Here is an 18,156-nt window from a genome sequence, read left to right on the forward strand (position 1 = left end):
TCCCTAACCTCTACCTAAAACCTACCCTTCTTCATACTCAGGCCATTAAGAGATACCAGTTCCTTAGGATGTCTAGTCATCATGTCCATGTTGCTTATGTTTTTTAAAAAATCATGGCACCTGCCCCAAGAATGCAGAACAAGACCAAAATATCTTTTCTCTCCCCATGAACGCTTTCAAATCTTTTTCCCCATTTTGTTTTGGAAGCCTGTCTACAGCATGTAGTTTTTCTTAGTTTCATTCATGCCAGGGTGAGGAGGAGGAGCTTGGTGCAGGTAACTGAAGCAGCTCTGTTTTGCAGCGACGGCAGCGTGAGCCAGTCTCAGGACGACAGCATCGTGGGGACGCGGCAGTGCCGCCACAGCCTGGCCATCATGCCCATCCCTGGCACCCTTTCCTCCAGCAGCCCTGACCTGCTGCAGCCCACAACCAGCATTCTGGATTTCTCTAACCCTTCAGGTAAGTGGCAGCTTGAGGTTGATTTACAGGATACAGGTTAACAAGGCAGCTGGGTCAGGGGGAATATTGTACTCACATCACTGCTGCTGAGTGCAGTTGCCTGGCATTGTTAGGGATCCTGTGGGCCTGACAGGGATGATACTGAAATATACTGAAAATCCACACTGCCTGAGCCTCTCTTGCCTACTTTTTTTAGATCATGTGAGACTTACTTTTTTTTTTTAACAAAGAAATGTATTTTGCCACTTCTGAGAGCCTTTAATTTACTTGGCTCTGGTGGAAGGAGATAATCTTTGTTAGCCCCTTTCTCCTTTGCCATCTCTCCTCAGTGCTTTGACTTGTCCATCCTTCTATCTGCCAGTATATATTTCAGGCAGTATTGTGGATAGAATAGGACTGCCATGGTAGCAGCACAGTGATTTTCATGTTTTACAAACATGATGTATACTCAACAGTATGTCTAAAATCCTAAAAAATGTTTTGAGCTATGTGGTCTGGGCTTTCATTGCTGTTGCTGTAGGAATCCAGTTTATGGGGCGGCTGCAGGAGGCATTTGTTGCAATATGCAGCTGCCTGTAAACATGTCTGGTCAGAATATTTTTTTCCCTTTTTTAAGTGTAAGTTCTGTACATAGTGACATATTCTGTAAAGTGTTTTGTGACTGTGACTTATGTTTACATAAACATGTAGATTTCCCGTTTAAAAGGGGTGTGCACAGGTATATCTTATCAGGTGCATAAATATCCATAGCAAAAAAGTTCCCTTTTTGCTGCAATTCCAGATCCTTGCTGCCTGCATGTTTTTCAGAAAATTTTAATTTAATACTATACAAGTTACCACTTAATATGAAATGGTGGTAAGTAGTTCATCTTGGATAGAATCACAGAATTATTTGGGTTGGAAAGAACCTTTAATGGTCAAATATTCCAAGCCCCCTGCCATGGGCAGGGACATCTTCAGCTGGCTCACTTAGCTTTACTTTAACCTTGCTATAACAAATATGCTGCCAGTTTGAATGTCAGAGAAAACCAAATTATTTCTGACAGTGTACACTTGATAAGTTTTGTAAGCATCTCAATCTTGATTTTGTGTTGATACAATGTTTTTCTTTTCCTCCTGTCTGCAGCTGTTGGCTTTTACTGTAAGTATCCTCATGTAAAGCATCCTGCAGACCTTAATATTGCATGGCTTGCCTGTAAATGTAACACTATCAGACATTGCACTGACATAGTTATCACTGTGGGGCATTGGATAGCCCTGTGCTCTGTGATTTTCCTTAAAACAAATCCAGAGGTTGCTGTACAGGCACAGTGCTGTGCTGAGGCTGAGACCTGCATTTTATTCCCATTTCTGCCCCCAGCACACTGAATGACTTCTTGGAGGTTCCTCTGCTTCTCTGTGGCGTTGCTTTAAAGGGATGAAGTTGGTTATATCTCTTTCATAGAACTGAAGTTTCAGAGAATACTAGTTTTGAGGTTTAGTTTGTTCTTCTGTTGTACTTCATAACTAAAATTCTGTGCATGCCAACTTGAAATGTGCTTTGTATTGTCAGAATGAGCTGAATAATGCATAAAAAATTTAATTTAATAATTTATGTTTGCCTGCTTAAAAGCAAAGACTTGAAGACAGAAATGTGCCTGTAATTTTTTCCCTTATCTGTCAAAAGTTACATTGTCTTGGTTGCATGGGTTTGGGGTTTTTTTGTTTGTTTGTTGGTTTGGGGTTTTTTTTTTACTTTTTTCTCCCCAATTAAATTTCAGTTTTACACCTTCAGTGTGTTCTTGTTTTTAGGTATGTTGATACCAAAGTATAGATGTTTCCCTCTTCTGTTTCTTTATTATCACTTTTATGACAGGCACTTCTCTAATTATTCACTATGTCATTTCCAACCCTTTCACTCTGATATAAAGTACAAATACTTCTCTCTTATATTGTCCCTATTCACATATATATTGAACTTCTCGTATTCAGCTACAACCCAGCTTCTGATGAGAATGTTCTGATAATGTTTTAATCATAATCATGAAACTGTTAGAGGAATTAGGTTTCAGTTGGAATTTTTTTAGCCCATGTTTTCTTCCATCTTAAAATTTATTTACAACTGTTGTTGAGCCTTTCTTTTTTCCAGTGGGTGGGACCTTTGATGCTGGATCATTCCCTGATTGCTTTTTACCTTGAAATTCCTTCTACTTGTGCCCATAACACATATAAATCTTGATGCAAGAAAAAGTAACCCCAGGGTCACTACCCCCAAAGATCTTTGTTGCCTCCTTAAGCAGTGGATTGTGATGGAAGAAAATCAATGTATAGGCAGTGGAGTGTGCAGCATCTGAATCTGTGCTCAGAGAGCTGCTGCTGGCAGTGCCTGAAGGACCTGGGTGCTCTGACAACCAGGATGATTCCCTGGGCTGGTTCCCTTTGGGCAGAGGGACACCTGAGCATCACTGGGGCTCAGGGCAGCTCTCCATCCGCAGATTTGGCACTTAAGGACTGGACAAATAGCAGTGAGAGAAGAGAAGGGGAGGGCTGTTTGGGAGGTGCTGCTTTAATGACAGCCCTTCCCTTCTTTCACCGGGGATCTCTAATGCAGCAGTTATGGAATATCTGCCTCTGCTGTGGTTTTGGAGAGCTTCAGACTCTGAAGGCTGAGGGCTCAGCAGCATCCTCCCACCTTCTCAGCTCTGCAGAAAAGTTGTGAAGTTTTAGTCTTCAGGGAAGGGAAAACTGGGCTTCCCTGTGCTTAAAATTACGGAGCATTTTGACTCCTGACATTTTTTTTTAAAATCAGTTTTATTTAGAAAATCAAACTTTTTTGTAATAACTAATAGAGCAAATTATTTGCAATCACCAAGCTGTGAATTAAACACATGTTTCTGTAGATATTTATTTCCTGCTGTAGGCTGCCTCAGATTAAGCTGTTCTCTAATGCATTTATAATACATAAAATGTGCTATAAATAAGCACACCAGCCAAAGAATTAACTGCTGGCAGCAGCTAAGTTCCTTCAGGAGAGAGAGTGAGGGTAAAAGCCCATGGCTAGTTCTAGGAGCAATTAAATCTCCTTTCCTCCTCATATCCTCCCACCCCAAGCCCATCCATCCGTGCTTGGTGGCTTCCCATCCCTGGGAAGAGTGCCCTGGCACGTGTGTGAACCTGGCTCTCACAGACACAGGAGAGCCAAAGCAGGAATGATGCTGCCAAAGTTTTTAAGACGTGCTGGGAAGGAGCAGTGCACAGTCTCGTTACATACCTACATCTCTTGTGCTTTGATTGGAGTCATGGGATGGTAAAGTAATTTTAAAAGAGCAGAGAGAGGAGTCTTCTTTTTTCCTTACAAAGATAAAGAAAAACCCAGAGTATTTTAAATATTTTTTAAGTCCAGCATGTTTTTTTTTCCCCAGAAGCTGGTTGTTTTTGTTTCCTGATGATCAAATGGGACAGTAAATCATCAGAAATCATAGAATCACAGAGTGGTTTGGCTTGCTATAAGATCATCTAGTTCCACCCCATACCTTCCACTAGACCAAGTGCTCCAAGCCCCATCCAGCCTGGTGTTGAACACCTCCAGGAATGGAAAGTCCACAACCTCTTTGGGCAACCTGTGCCAGGGCCTCACCCCCTCGGAAGAATTTGTCCCTAACATCCAATTAAACCTGCCCTCCTTCAGCTCAAGCCAATTCCCCCTTGTTCTATCACATGCCCTTGTAAAATATCCAAGTCACCTTGTGTCTTTTCAAGGGAAAAGTACATCACACATTAAAGGCGTTGTGCTCTTTTTTTAGATATTCCAGATCAAGTGATCCGAGTCTTCAAAGCAGATCAGCAGAGCTGTTACATCATCATCAGCAAAGACACTACAGCAAAGGAGGTGGTGAGTCATGCTGTCCACGAGTTCAACCTGACAGGAGCCCCTGAGACCTATTCCCTGTGCGAGGTGTCCGTCAGTCCCGAGGGGGTCATCAAGCAGCGCCGCCTCCCGGACCAGTTCTCCAAGCTGGCGGACAGGATTCAGCTCAATGGACGGTGAATATCCCTGGTTTTCGGGGTTGAAATGTTGCACATTGGAAAAGACCTCCATGATAATTAATCCCAACATCAGGGAGAGGTGATTTAACTAAAAATAGATGGGTGTCTGTTGGAAGCACAAGCAAGTAATTGCCAGTAACTTACACTTCACTCTCTTCTTTGGATCGCCTTCCTCTTCTGCACCCAAAAATCCCTCCCTAAATTTACAGCGAGCTTGGTTGATGGCAGTTAAATTTAGCAGATCAAGATACTCTATATAGTGCTTTGCACTTAGAGAAAAAGGTTGTATTTTTGATACTTCTCACATGTACTTGAGGATTAAAGAATGCAATTAATTCCTTTCTCAGCGTCATGCTGCAATGAACTGATACTAACCTGAGATAAATTCTTCCATTTTTAAGTAAACTGTTCTGAATGTTTCTAAAATATTAAGTGCTTTGGTTTTATCTGATGTCCCGATCCATACCAGAAGAAAGTTTATTAAAATAAAGTATTCTGTAGTTGTCTTTGCTAGGCAACAGAGGGAATTTATGACTAATAAACTTTTGTGTATCTGAAAGTGATTTACCTGGGACCATAGAATGAATTTTCCAGATATATTTTCATTTCCTGAATACTCTGTGCCTCATGCACATATTAGTATGCCACAGTAAATTTATGGAAAAAAACCATGCAAAATTTGTGTGAGAGATGTAGAAATACATTAACAGGAGATGTCTCAGGGCTAGTGTGTTTTTGAAATGCTATTTTTGCTGCTGAATTTACAAATGGAAAAGGTGAGCACTACAGCATATTACAGAGTACAGTGTAAAAATATTAACAAAGAGCTTTTGAAATGTTTGTTTACTTAAGTAATGGTGCTATTTAACATTTACTGAAGTACAAGGTTATGTTGTTCCTTCTTGTCTCTGAAATGCTCACAGTGATTAGTATAGTTCAATGTCTTTGTGTTCACAAACCCTCTGAAGAGCATCTCTAATGTGTTGTTTTTCCTCAATCATTCTTCAGCTATTATCTGAAAAACAACATGGAAACAGAAACCTTATGCTCAGATGAGGATGCTCAAGAGCTACTCCGAGAGAGCCAGATTTCCCTGCTGCAGCTGAGCACCATCGAGGTGGCCACGCAGCTTTCCATGCGCGACTTTGAGTTGTTCCGCAACATCGAGCCCACGGAGTACATCGACGACCTTTACAAGCTGGACTCCAAAACAGGCAACGCTCACCTGAAACAGTTTGAGGATGTCATAAATCAAGAGACCTTCTGGGTTGCCATGGAAATTTTAGCAGAACCCAACCAGCTCAAAAGAATGAAGATTATTAAGCATTTCATTAAAATTGCTCTCCACTGTCGAGAATGCAAGAACTTCAATTCCATGTTTGCGGTGATAAGGTAAAACGCTTCCCATTTCCCAGATCTGATTGGTGCTGTCGCAGGCAGTTCTGGTAATCCAAATGAAAGGAAAGAAATGGGAATAACCCGAGCAGACTACAGCTGGAGCTGGGGGGGTTTTCCAAAGCCAGACTGGTCAGAGGTGGATTGTCACCAGGGCCTCTGCAGTCACCTCAGCTCTTCAGTCCTGTTACAGTGCTAGGTGTGACAGTCTGTCTTTCACTGGTACCTCACAGGAAAAGAGAAGATGGGCACAAAGCACTGTGTGATTGATGAACTGCAGAAACCTGCCTGAGCACTGTGTCATTTTCTGTGACTTTGGCACCCAATTTCCCTTCTTTTTGTCAGCCACTGTTACTTTTCCAGGGTGCACCGAGTCATATATGTGGTGATGAGATTACTTTATTTCTTCCTTGCATTGTAAGGACTTCCTCAAATCAGTCTTGTTTTGGTTTCATTTTCCTTCTCATTCTTTCCTGTCATCTACTTGCTTCTCTATTTTATTTTTCCCATCTTCAGTTTCACATTTAAGCTTTCTCTTCTGATTTATACTGAATGCTGGTGCTTTAACAGCATGAGTTCATCATTTCCTGTATTTGCAATTATCTTACACCCAGCCTTCACTGTAGGAAAAAAAAAGACACTGTGATTCATCAGACAAAGATCTGGATTTGTATCCCAGCAGCATTATTGAAAACACCATTTTAAAATATTTTCTTCCATGTCTAACCAGTTCATCAAATGTATTGGCTTGTAGTTAGTCATTAAAGAATTCATGAGTTTCTGTGAAGGGTACTGGACAGTCAGTGAGACTGTGGCTGCTCATTATGTGGGAATACACACATAGATACTGATTTTAATGTTTATATTCTGCTCCCTAATTTTCATGGTTTATTCTAGGTAAGGAAATTACTCTTTCTGCTTCTCATTTAAGTCTAATCAGGCCATGACTAAAGTGGTCTTTTTTCTGGGGAAAAAAAAAAAAAAAGGCAAATGAGTTAGTTTTTGTTTTACTCTTATTTCCAGAAGAATATTTTTTTGTTAGCATATGGCACAGGGGTTTTCTTTCTTGCCTTGTCCTGCACAGCAGTTTGGTGCCATATGTCTCATGAAATAGGAAGATAACCATCTTAATGTAGCGTGGAAAAGAGGAGCTGTGGGCTGGCATATGTTTGATTTTTTCATGTCAGGGAAGGCTTTGTTTGGCATAGCATGGAGAGAAATTTGTCTAAAAAAGTAAACCAAATACAAAATAAATTTTTGAAAAAAAATAATCTGAGACTAGCAAATTCAGTATTAGTGTGGCTCTGAATTTGCTAAGCAATGCTGCAGCACATCCCTTTCCAGTTCTGCAAAGGTGAGGACTTTGCAATTACTGCAGAATTCCTTGAACATAGGTGGTGACAAATTCTGATAGGGAGGGTGGATTTAATTTATTAAATGTTTTTATTTAACAGGGTGTTTTTGCATCCAAATAATTCTGGATATATTTGTCCTTAGTGGGAATGAGGGCACAGTGACAAGTTTTGGGAAATCTGCTGCTTCCAGTTCTGTCAGTTGCTCATTTACAAATGCTCTTGTTTGAAGCTCTGAAGTCAGAGAATCACAGAATGGTTTGGGTTGGAAGAGACCTTAAAGCTCATCTCATTCCAACCCTCTGCCATGGGCTGGGACACCTTCCACTACACCAGGCTGCTCCAAGCCCCAGCCAGCTTGTCCTTGAGCACTTTAGGGATGGAGCATCCACAGCCTCTCTGGGCAGCTTGTGCTGGGGTCTCATCACCCTCAGAAGGAAAAATTTCTTTCTAAAGTCTTGCCACTTCTGCTTGGGATGAGCTCTGCACTGTTCTCATTTTCTGTGCAGTCATTGGTTCACCTCATGCATATTTTACCATTTTTGTTCTTACTGTGGTATAAATTTTTACAGGATTCTTAAATAGATGTCAGTCCTGTATTACAGAGATACTATTTTGGCAGTAATTTGAAATTTGTACCTTAAGTAGTCATGGTTTTTACCAGTCCTGTTTAAACAGCATAGGGTTATTGTGATGAACTCGTAGCCTGCTATTCACCCAGCTCCACAGTTGACCTTGGGAAAGCTATTTTTAATCCTAAAAAAAACAACCCCCCAACCCTTCACTTCCTTCTGGAAGGTAACAATTCCACTCACAGCTAATAATGAACCATTTCTGCCTTGCAGTGGGTTAAATCTTGCACCAGTAGCTCGTCTCAGAGGCACTTGGGAAAAGTTACCCAGCAAGTATGAAAAGCACCTCAGAGACCTTCAAGATCTTTTTGATCCATCTCGAAACATGGCAAAATATCGCAACATCCTCAGCAGCCAGAGCATGCAGCCTCCAATTATCCCACTTTTTCCTGTTGTCAAGAAAGATATCACATTTCTGCATGAAGGTAATGTCAAACAGAGAGAAAATAAATGGAGCATTGAATGTACTTCAGCCTTTTCTTCAGTGCTCATTGTGTCCACGTGTGTCTAACGAAGCTGGCACCAGTAGGATGCTTTTGAGGGATCCTTTGTAGGAGGGAAATAAAACAGAACTGGGAATGCCTAATGGAAGAGACTGGTTCTAGACAAAAATTAAAAATGCATATTTTTAATATTTTGAAAGCAATGCTGTAATCCTCCTCAGCTGTCCTGAGGTTTAGGGTGGAAGCGTAGGTGAGTGTGCTGTCTGCTAGCTACATTACTTCAAATGTTTTCTCTTAGAAAAAACTAGTTGCTGTAATGTTTCCAGGTTTTCATTCCATGTTGTGGCATGCACACAGTGCTACACCTCCTACTCTTGCTTTCAACATTTTCAAGGGATTTTGTTTAAATATTTCCATCTTATTCCCATAATACAAAGTCTTGTTTACAACTGGTTGAGGTGAACCATTTCCAACTATGCTTAATTCTTGGTTGTGATGGCTCAGAACTATTTGAACTTTTTTCCTAATGTGAATGTTGTTAATGTCAATTCTGTATTTATATTATTTTAATATTATGCAAGTGAATTTGGGCATAATTCACTTATTTCTTTTTTCTCCTACTAATACTTGTTACTTAGAAATGAATTAACAAAAAAATATAGGGCAGTCCAAATGGGTTTGATTCCATCAGTGTTTTGAGAGAGCATCCTGTTTTCTTGCTGCTTTGATTAAAAAAATTTTGTTGATTAGGGGATAGGAAAGGGAGAAGGGTAACAAGGGAAGAACTAGAAGCACGGTGGCTGTTCAGAAATATTTATTACTCCTTTTTTTTTCCTTATGTGTGTGTGTCATTTATGCAGGCAATGATTCTAAAGTGGATGGCCTGGTAAATTTTGAGAAGCTGCGGATGATCGCCAAGGAAATCCGCCAAGTTGTCCGGATGACCTCTGCAAACATGGATCCAGCTGTGATGTTCAGACAAAGGTGTGCAAAGGGAGGGGCAGCAGCACTGAAGGGGTCTCACTGTGGGGGGATCTGGGTCTCTGTGTGCATCAGCACGTTGGTGTTTCATTGTGTACATCATCATTGACATCTACCATCAAACCACACAGCCTTTATCAAATTATGGCAAAACAGTTGATGCTTCCCAGACCTGCATTGAATGACTAATAAACCAATTTATTGCCTTTAGAAAGCACAGAAGAATAAGTTCTAATTTTAATGATACATATTTCTGCCAAATAAAATGCTAGTGTCAGTAGAGTTTTGAGAGAGGTATAATATTACAGGGTACAATATTTAGATATGAGAGAGAGATAAAAAAGCACCTCAATCACTGATGTATAGATCTGAAATGCTGTTTCAAAACAAAACCCCACTGATAACATATTAAATTCAAACTAAATATTTTTTATTTGTTCTAAGCACAGCTTGTTCCACCTACAGAATGTTTGATATGTGCAGGCTTCAGCAGGTGGAGGGTGTTTTCTTGGCTTATTTTTCTTATTTTTTTCTTTTTATCCTGATGCAGAATATCACCAGACTTGGTGTTAACAAAGTGCAGAATAAAAACAACATAACTCCTAATCTGCTGCTGATTAGCTCCAGATATTATTTAGTGGAAATGAATTATTTCCTGCATCTGTTTTCTCCCCACTGGCTGAACTGAGAGCATCAGTGGCTCTGATGTTGTGTCCATACAGGGTCCTGACCCTGCAGGTGTCTATGGGATGGGTGGTGGCCTCTCTCCTTGCGCTGTCTGCCTCAAACTGATGGGCCAGACAAGCCCCCTCAGGGAGCTGGGTCATGGCTGAGCAGCCACATGGCTCTGACTTCAGAAAATGGCAAAATTCCCTCCTGAGCTGCCCATGCCTGTGTGCACCCCAGCAGAGCAGAGCTCTCTGAGCACCCTGGAGGGAGCAGTGCAGGTAGGAGACACAGGGCACAGTTTTTGGGTGAAGTGTGCTTCGTGCACCCATAATTACAGTCTCCTGTGCTGCTGTGATTCTCTCTGATGTGTGAGTTCAGTTACATCTGTGCAGTGGAAGAAATAGGGCATGCAAGGATAGGGAGCCTCTATAGGAGCACAGAGATTTGGTTCCCTGTGGTATTCCAGTGGTCAGGATTCACAGAGGATCCTCAGTTCTGTCTGGTTTTTGTTTGCAAGGCTGGCTGTCAGGAAAGCTGTTCCTTTTTTCCAAGCATTTAAAGGCAGCCTGGACTGGGCTCTGAGCAGCCTGGTCTGGTGGAAGATGTATATTGGAATGTCAGGGGATGAGCTTTGGGGTCCCTCCCAAACTGTTCTGTGATTCTAAAAATGGCCCAGTCTGAGCCAAAAATAACAGATCCTTGTTAATGTTACTTCGTTTCACAGTGGAGATTCACTTTTATACAGTTGGATAGGAATTAGCAAGATTTCATTTTTAGTATAAAATTACAAAGTCAGTTACTGAGAAATTGTGGTTGCTTTTCAGAAACGTTGGCATTCACAGCTGAAATTAGTCTATAAATAACCTCCCTGATGGCCCATGCACTTCCTAAGACCTCATGAAGTCTAATCATTAAATAAATTTAATAGTAAATAGTTACCTTTAGTATGTTTTTCAGAATTTCAGAGCACATTTTAATGACTGCAATTTAAATTACACACACTGCCCTAAAGTTCTTAGGCATCCAATATTAGAGATAGTGCCATAGATTAAAAGAAAATAATTCCATGTTTTCATGTAATTTATATTAATTTTCATTGTTGCTCACATTTGATCTCTCAGTTTGTGTTATGAAGCATCAAATAAATGCTTTTGAAGATAAAAAATCAACAAGAAAAGTCTGTATTAGTGGTAACATGAGACTTGCTCACAAGTTCATTACAAATTACTGAGAGCATCTAGACTTTCAAGGTGTATTTGGCAACTGGCTTGTTTTCCAGACAACAGTCAAGAGAAAACAACACAATAAACTTGAATATTGATAGTGATGATTTCTCATACACTTTCAACAGGCAAAAAATAAATTATTTTTATCCCATTTTCTGCAATATGAATGAGTTGCACTCCGTCAAATTTGAATTTGACTTACAGGAAAATAAATTAATGCAAGTTTGAATTTTTCAATTCATAGGTTAAACAAAAAACTGATAGATATCAAAGTATTTGTCAGGTCTTGCCCCTGCATTTCATGAAAACATTGTGTTATTGTTTGAGAAGAATTTGGCTGTATAGAGATTTTTCTTTTCTGTTCTTTCCTGTCTACATCTTTCTTCCTGACTCTCAACTGTTTTATTTTTTTCCTGTGCTTTTCTGTTCAAATACATGCTTCAATGTATATGGCTCTTGCTTACAGGAAGAAGAGGTGGAGAAGTTTGGGGTAAGTGTAGAGCTGAATGCAACTAAGATAAATAAAGATTATGCAACTCTTAACATACTGCATCCTCCTCGTTAGTGCATGCATCTGAAATACAGCATGCATTTTATTAACCCTGCAATACATGTTTTTTTGAAAACAGGAGTGAGAGGTTACAGCCAACATTTTACTGCAGCTATAAGAATTCTGAGTTGCTTTTGTGTAGTAAATAAGTTGTTTGAGTTTTGGCTTTGTGCATTAAAAAACCTTGCTGTGCAGTTATATTGGAAGGCAAACTATTGAGGGAAGTAAATTAAATAAGTAACTTGCCTTTTAATGTGTTACTGGAAAGATGAAGCCATTCTGTATTTTCAACTATAAAGACACTTTGAATTGTGGTAATGATGTAGTAATTTCCTCCCTGAGGTTTATCTTCAGGCAACCTTCAAAGTATTTATTTTTAGCATATGTTTAAAATGTATCTCACATTTCCTGCACCACAATCCTCATTGATCCTCCTGGGAGTATTGGTTGTGTGAGGTCTGGATCACAGAATGGCTAAAGATGAGAGTTCTGATGTTGGCTAGGGAAATTCCTGCCTGGCTCAGAGCAGTGATTTTAAGACTGACATTGTAGCCATATTTTATGTGTTGTGTGTTACCTGTGTGCCTTTGCATAGCAGTGATGGGGACAGTGCCAGGGCCTGGGCTGGTCATACTGGGCTCAGCAGGTTTGGAGACTGGTCCCTGATGCTGGTGTGGATGCCCTTGGCTGGCAGAATTTGGTGTTCAATAATCAACTGCTCACAAGGCAGCTCATGGGGAGAAATAGCCAGGACCCATGGAGCCACTGTAATTTCTTACCTCTGGAATTACTGTGAACAAAAGGGAACAAGGAAAAATAATTGTTAAATAGAATAAAATTGCCTTAAAAAGTCAAATCCAGACTTGGAAAAAAAAGTCAGTGTGTACATAAACAACAAAATATTTCTGTAATTTAAAATAAGCATAATTTTCTGATCATTGTAGAATAACTTTGTCCTTATCCATCAAGAGACATGAGTGTCCCCTTGGTTTGAATAGCTGTGAACACTCCGTCATGCTTTTTGCTGCTCCTTGTCTCCAATAACATTACTTTTTTATTTAATTAAGCTATAAATTGCTGAGAGCTTTTAAGCTTCTATTTTCTCTCAGAATGATTTATTTAACATGTCTGAAAATATTGCAGTCAGCTGTTTTCCAGCATTTATTTTCTAAGCTCAGTTTACTTGATTCCTTGGATTTTCTCTAACAACATGTTTCATTCTGACTCCTTTGGCCATTATGGCTCTTCTGTGCCTGATGTTGTTTATTCTGCCACTTGTGATTCTGTAAACACACAAGATCTTGATAAATGTCTTCATGTAGCTTTAAAAATTGTCATCTGAATTTTTTAAAATCCCCACACAAATCCAGCTTTGAACAACTCTGACATTTTCCATTAGAATTTACATGTGACTTATACTGTGATCTCCATTTATTTAAAAATGCATCAGAACTGGTGTGGCTGTAGGACTTTTGGCAGTAGAAACAGGTGACTGTGTTTAAACCATACCCTCTGTTCAGATGTTGTTTGGTCACTTTTCCAGTGTGAATTGGAGTGACTGTCAGGGAGAGTAACTCATGTTCTTTAACAGTTACAGTATTATTTATTTTTGCTTCACTTACTGATAGATTTGAGAGCTCAAAACTAGGAGTATTGAGGATCATCCTCTTTCATAGATGCAAGCCTGGGTGTATGTTTATCATCACTGCATTCCTCACCTTTCTTGGGATACATTTTTTAATGAGCTGCTCTTCTGTGAATGTTTTTAGTTAATTGAAGAAAGAAGTGTGTAATCAAATCCACTTTGTACATTTAACACAATTTGCCCCTTGTTTAACCTTTATGAGTAGCTCAGTTTTCTAAGAGGATTGCAGTGGTCGCTCACTTCTGTGCTCAGCTGAGTGCTGGAAGTTTCTGTGTAAGCCTGATGCACACAGTGGGTGCCCAGCTCCTTAAACCAACAGAGTTACCAAGTTTGTCCACTTTTAGAATCTACAGTTGAATTCACAGAGCTGATAAGGTTGGAAAAGACCTCTGAGATCATGAAATCCAACCATGAACCCAACACCACCACCAAGTTGACCACTAAACCATGTCCTCAAGTGCCTTAAACATGTGTTTCTTGAACACTTCCAGGGATGGTGACCCCACCACTGCCCTGGGCAGGCTGTTCCAGGTTTTGACAATCCTTTCCACGAAGAAGTTTTTCCTAATGTCCAATTTAAACCTCTCCTGGCACAACTTGCAGCCATTTCTTCTCGTCAGCTGCGGGTCCTGCAGCACAAGCCTGGGGTTCATCAGTGGAGCTGAATGAGTTCCACACACAACACTGCCCCTTGTTCTTCTCAACTCCACATCTCCATAGGCAGTCCTGCTCTAGGCTCAAATCCCTGCTCTCAGTTTACCCAAATACATTAAGACAAGTGTTTTAATGCTGTTCATCCTTTTTAACTCATTTGCATCAGCATGCACTAGCCCTAACTGAAGATTATTGATATTAATCTGCTTTGGCCTATGCTGCTGTAGCTCTTTGCTGCTGTTGAGAACTGAACCTTGAGTGCTCTGATCTTTTCTCTCGTAGGTCTCTGAGCCAGGGCAGCATGAACTCCAACATGCTGGACGTGCAGGGAGGGGCTCACAAGAAGCGCGCGCGCCGCAGCTCGCTCCTCAACGCCAAGAAGCTCTACGAGGATGCCCAGATGGCCAGGAAGGTGAAGCAGTACCTGTCCAACCTCAGCGTGGAGACGGATGAAGAGAAGATCCAGATATTGTCACTTCAGTGTGAGCCTGCATACAGCACTTGTAAGTAGAGTGAGCTAGAACAGCAGCATGATCGATAGTATTTATAAAATAGGTTGTTCTTCTCTAAAAATACTGTTAAACTTTTCTTCCAAGGAGAGAATACTGTAGGAAGGGTTGTTTTGTCAGTTCATGTGTGTTCATGTTTTGGTTGAGCTCAAAAATTTCTTTGATGTTTTTTATTTTGACCTTTGGTTCCTAAAGCTGTGTGTCTTCCCATCAGTCTGGCAGGAAATCCAATAGCACATCAACCCTGCTGTCCTTGCACAGAGCTAGGAAGGATAAAAGTAGTCTTTACCATATGAACAGCAAGAAATGAAAAGAGACAAAATCAATATAGAAACTGCAATGGATTACACCTTAGAATAAATGAAGATTGTTGAGAAGGAGAAGTTAGGTCAATATTGACTGATGAGTTTGGCATGGCTTGACAGTCACAAATTGAGGACTACAGCAGGATAGCTCTCATAATTTGAGCTCTTGTCAAACAAACTGTTGTCTGACCTGCTGTCTTACACAGTTCAGTAAATTCTTATTTAGAAATGAGAAATTATAATTGTGTTTTATTTAGATATTCTAGCAGTTTTCACTTTCTTGAAAGACAGATTTGTTTCAAAATAGATGAGTAACAACCATGCTAAATAAAATTATGTTTCCTGCTTGTCTTTTGTCCAAATATAGCATTTTAAGGCTTTTTTTGTCTTCAAATACTGTTTTATCTCTGATGAGGTAAGTTCAAAGCATGACTAGGAGATGGCATCTTGAAGATAAAATTTTAAGTCCTCGCCATTACAGTATTAGGAATGCAAATCCTCATTATTCCCTAAGATGCTGTCTTATGCAAATTTTCTTTTAGCATTTACTTTTAAGTAGCGCTGAAGCAGGAAACCTGGAAATGGCCACATTTAACTCCCTTTTAAAAAACATTAAATCCTTCATGTTTGAACTCTTTCTAGATGATCTCTGTGCAATCATAGGTATCAGGTTCAAGAGAAGAACATAATTGTTACCAGATTTTTTTTTTATTTGTTTAAAAAAAATTTAAAATCTTGTATGCACGATGCTAGCCATAGATATTTGAAAGTAAAAATAGGGAATATATACCAACTGTTCTGTTCATGTAGTTAGGCAAATCAAGTCCATATTTTCTTAAACATCAGAAAGGAAAATGAAGTTTAAGTGGATATACAAATAAATATGTAGTAGATTGGCATATTATTAAAAGTAACATTTTTAAAAACTGGGGAAGAAGCCCTAAGCCCCAAAACCCACAGATAGTAGATCTAGTTGAGATTATCATTGTTACAGAGCTGGGAGAAAGAATAGAGCAGTGATGTGTGGCATGAGGGAGCTGCCAGCCCCTCGTGGTTTAAATCTGGTGCAGTGAGAGCCCTGACCTTTCCAGGGGTGTCTCTCCCCACTTGGTTGGGTTTCCCACACTCAGGGGTTCAGCTCCCCCATTTCTTACCTCACTAATAAGTTTCTGCCCTTGCTTGTGGTAGGAATGAGCAGCAGTGACACTGCAATCCACAGTTTTCCAAGAGAATTTAAGGAGAAATCCGACGAGGAGCAGTCTGTGAATTGCTGTATGATTAAAGCAGAAGCTGAAGCAGTGCCCTGTGCTGTAAATCACTTGTGCCACCTAGTGAAACATTTGATGCCAGTTGCAAAACCACCTGATTTTGAAAGCGGTGCTGTTATGCAATTGCACCTTGCATGCAGACATTTAAAATACTGGCTTGTGGTAGAAATAAACAACATCTTTTGATCTTTTGATGAAGTACCTTGATGGCACTTTCAACAATTTAGGGCTTTTTTTTAAAGTTCTTCACATGTCATCTTCAGTGTGATGGGGTTGTTGTGTTTGGACTAGAAATGGTTTAAAAACAATTTATCTTCTTTATACAGTGGTTCCTTTGTCTGGATGGTTGTACTGCAATAATCCTGCAATTGAAAGTGCTAGATATTTATATGCAGTGTTTCCCTAACAGTGACAAAGAATTTAAGTGAGAGAAGAGGAGGGAAATCCTCAGAAATGTCTCCAGTGCCCATGAGATCAATTGGCCAAACCACAAAAGCCCATCAGCATCAGCAAAACCGAATGAGTCAAGTTCTTCAGGTCCCAACTGTGAATCTGTACCCCAGCAGGAAAAAGGGACTGACAAAGGATCATGTCACATTCAGTGAGTATCTTCAGTTCACCTGGCTGGGAAGGCTTAAAGATGTAAGCAAGCAGGAGGGAGGAGCTCTTTTGTAGCTGAGAGGTTTATGTGAGATAGTGTTGTAAATGTCATTAAATTAATTCACTTAAAAACAGCTGATGCATATTGCTGTGCTTTAAGAGAGCACGCTTAGTAACCTGCAGTGTTTTATAACTTTGAAACAGTCAATGGTGAGGTGCTGTCTCCAAATATGCTCTTGCTTCATGAAGTCTAATGTATTTGAGTGAAATTATTGAAACAAATCACAGATGTAATATTTTAACCTCTGGGGCACCATTTTAACAGCATTATGGTAAAATGGAGCAACATATATTATTAGTTGCCCCTAGTGAACATATTTTCGTCTCTAAATTTGCTAGTTGCAAAGTAGTATATTCTTTATTAAAAAGCTTTTGTCCTACTTACATAACTGTTGTATCATTTGAAAGCTGCGGTTGTGGGTCATTAAATGAAGTTAGCTGCAGTCAATAACTGATATAAAATTATTTTATATTATATTGAGCATCAACATAATTTAAAATAGCTTCAGAAAATAGTATATTACAGCATATAAAATACTATTACAGTTGATCTTGAACTGACCTGGTAGCTCTGACACACATGGTTTTTAACACAGTCCCAACAGTGCCATGGGCAAGGATTTCCTCCTAGGTTTATACTGCACACAGATTTTTTTTACATAGTCCTTTGCCAAAACCACAATGAAGGTATCATTGCATTCCTGGTTCCTGTTGGGATATGGATGTTTCAACAGTTTAGATGAGCAGCCAGCAGTAGCAGTGGCCACAGCTGATCTGATCTAAATTTAAATGGAGACTGCCTCCACATGCAGAATTCTCTGAGCATCTGCTCCTCTCTTTGCTGAATAGTCTGATTGTTCAGCATAGTGCTTATTTGTAGTTTAAACAGAAATCAGTAATTCAAAAGAAGAATATGTAGTAACTGATCCCATTGTTTTCATAGGTACAGGCTCTCCACAGAAGTCATTAAGCTTGTCTGAGGAAGTAAGTAGTAGTAAGAAACAAACAGATGACACTATGTCCATGGCATCTTCGTTGCACTCCAGCCCACCTGCTTCTCCTCAGGGCTCCCCACGCAAAGGTGAGTGTGTGGCAGCATCAGTCCCAGGAACTGGAGCCTAAAACAGGGTGGGCAGTGGCAGGAATGTTTGTGGACAGTGACACATAAGAGAAATAGTAATTTAAAATATCCATGTCAAGAATAGAATCACATCTTTTTATGAATAGACATGATTTGTATATTTTGGACCTTTAAGTCACTTAGTATTTAAAAAAAGGGGAACAGTTGTTTTCTTAAAATACTGCCCAAGAGCTTTTGGCAGAATTCCCAACAGAACTGAAGTGCAGACACCTGCCATCATGTCAGTTCAGATTTAGGGGGC

General features: G+C 39.9%; 1 protein-coding gene across 14 annotated transcripts in view; it reads left to right on the forward strand.

Annotated features, from left to right (window-relative positions):
• The window catches only part of RAPGEF6 (Rap guanine nucleotide exchange factor 6), a 121,101-nt gene that overhangs the window by 89,252 nt on the left and 13,693 nt on the right, over positions 1–18,156 (forward strand). For 7 of the 14 annotated variants that reach the window (XM_063168655.1, XM_063168664.1, XM_063168659.1 and 4 more), the window contains 10 exons: positions 302–459; positions 1,586–1,600; positions 4,242–4,482; positions 5,494–5,877; positions 8,078–8,289; positions 9,168–9,291; positions 11,650–11,673; positions 14,315–14,535; positions 16,524–16,715; positions 17,718–17,855. In XM_063168655.1, coding sequence (XP_063024725.1) covers positions 302–459; positions 1,586–1,600; positions 4,242–4,482; positions 5,494–5,877; positions 8,078–8,289; positions 9,168–9,291; positions 11,650–11,673; positions 14,315–14,535; positions 16,524–16,715; positions 17,718–17,855 — 1,709 coding nt within the window. The remainder of the gene's footprint in view (positions 1–301; positions 460–1,585; positions 1,601–4,241; positions 4,483–5,493; positions 5,878–8,077; positions 8,290–9,167; positions 9,292–11,649; positions 11,674–14,314; positions 14,536–16,523; positions 16,716–17,717; positions 17,856–18,156) is intronic. The other 7 variants (XM_063168656.1, XM_063168660.1, XM_063168667.1 and 4 more) reach the window with 3 other exon arrangements.

The sequence above is a fragment of the Melospiza melodia genome, chromosome 14, assembly GCF_035770615.1.
Source record: "Melospiza melodia melodia isolate bMelMel2 chromosome 14, bMelMel2.pri, whole genome shotgun sequence".
Classification (NCBI taxonomy): Eukaryota; Metazoa; Chordata; class Aves; order Passeriformes; family Passerellidae; genus Melospiza; species Melospiza melodia.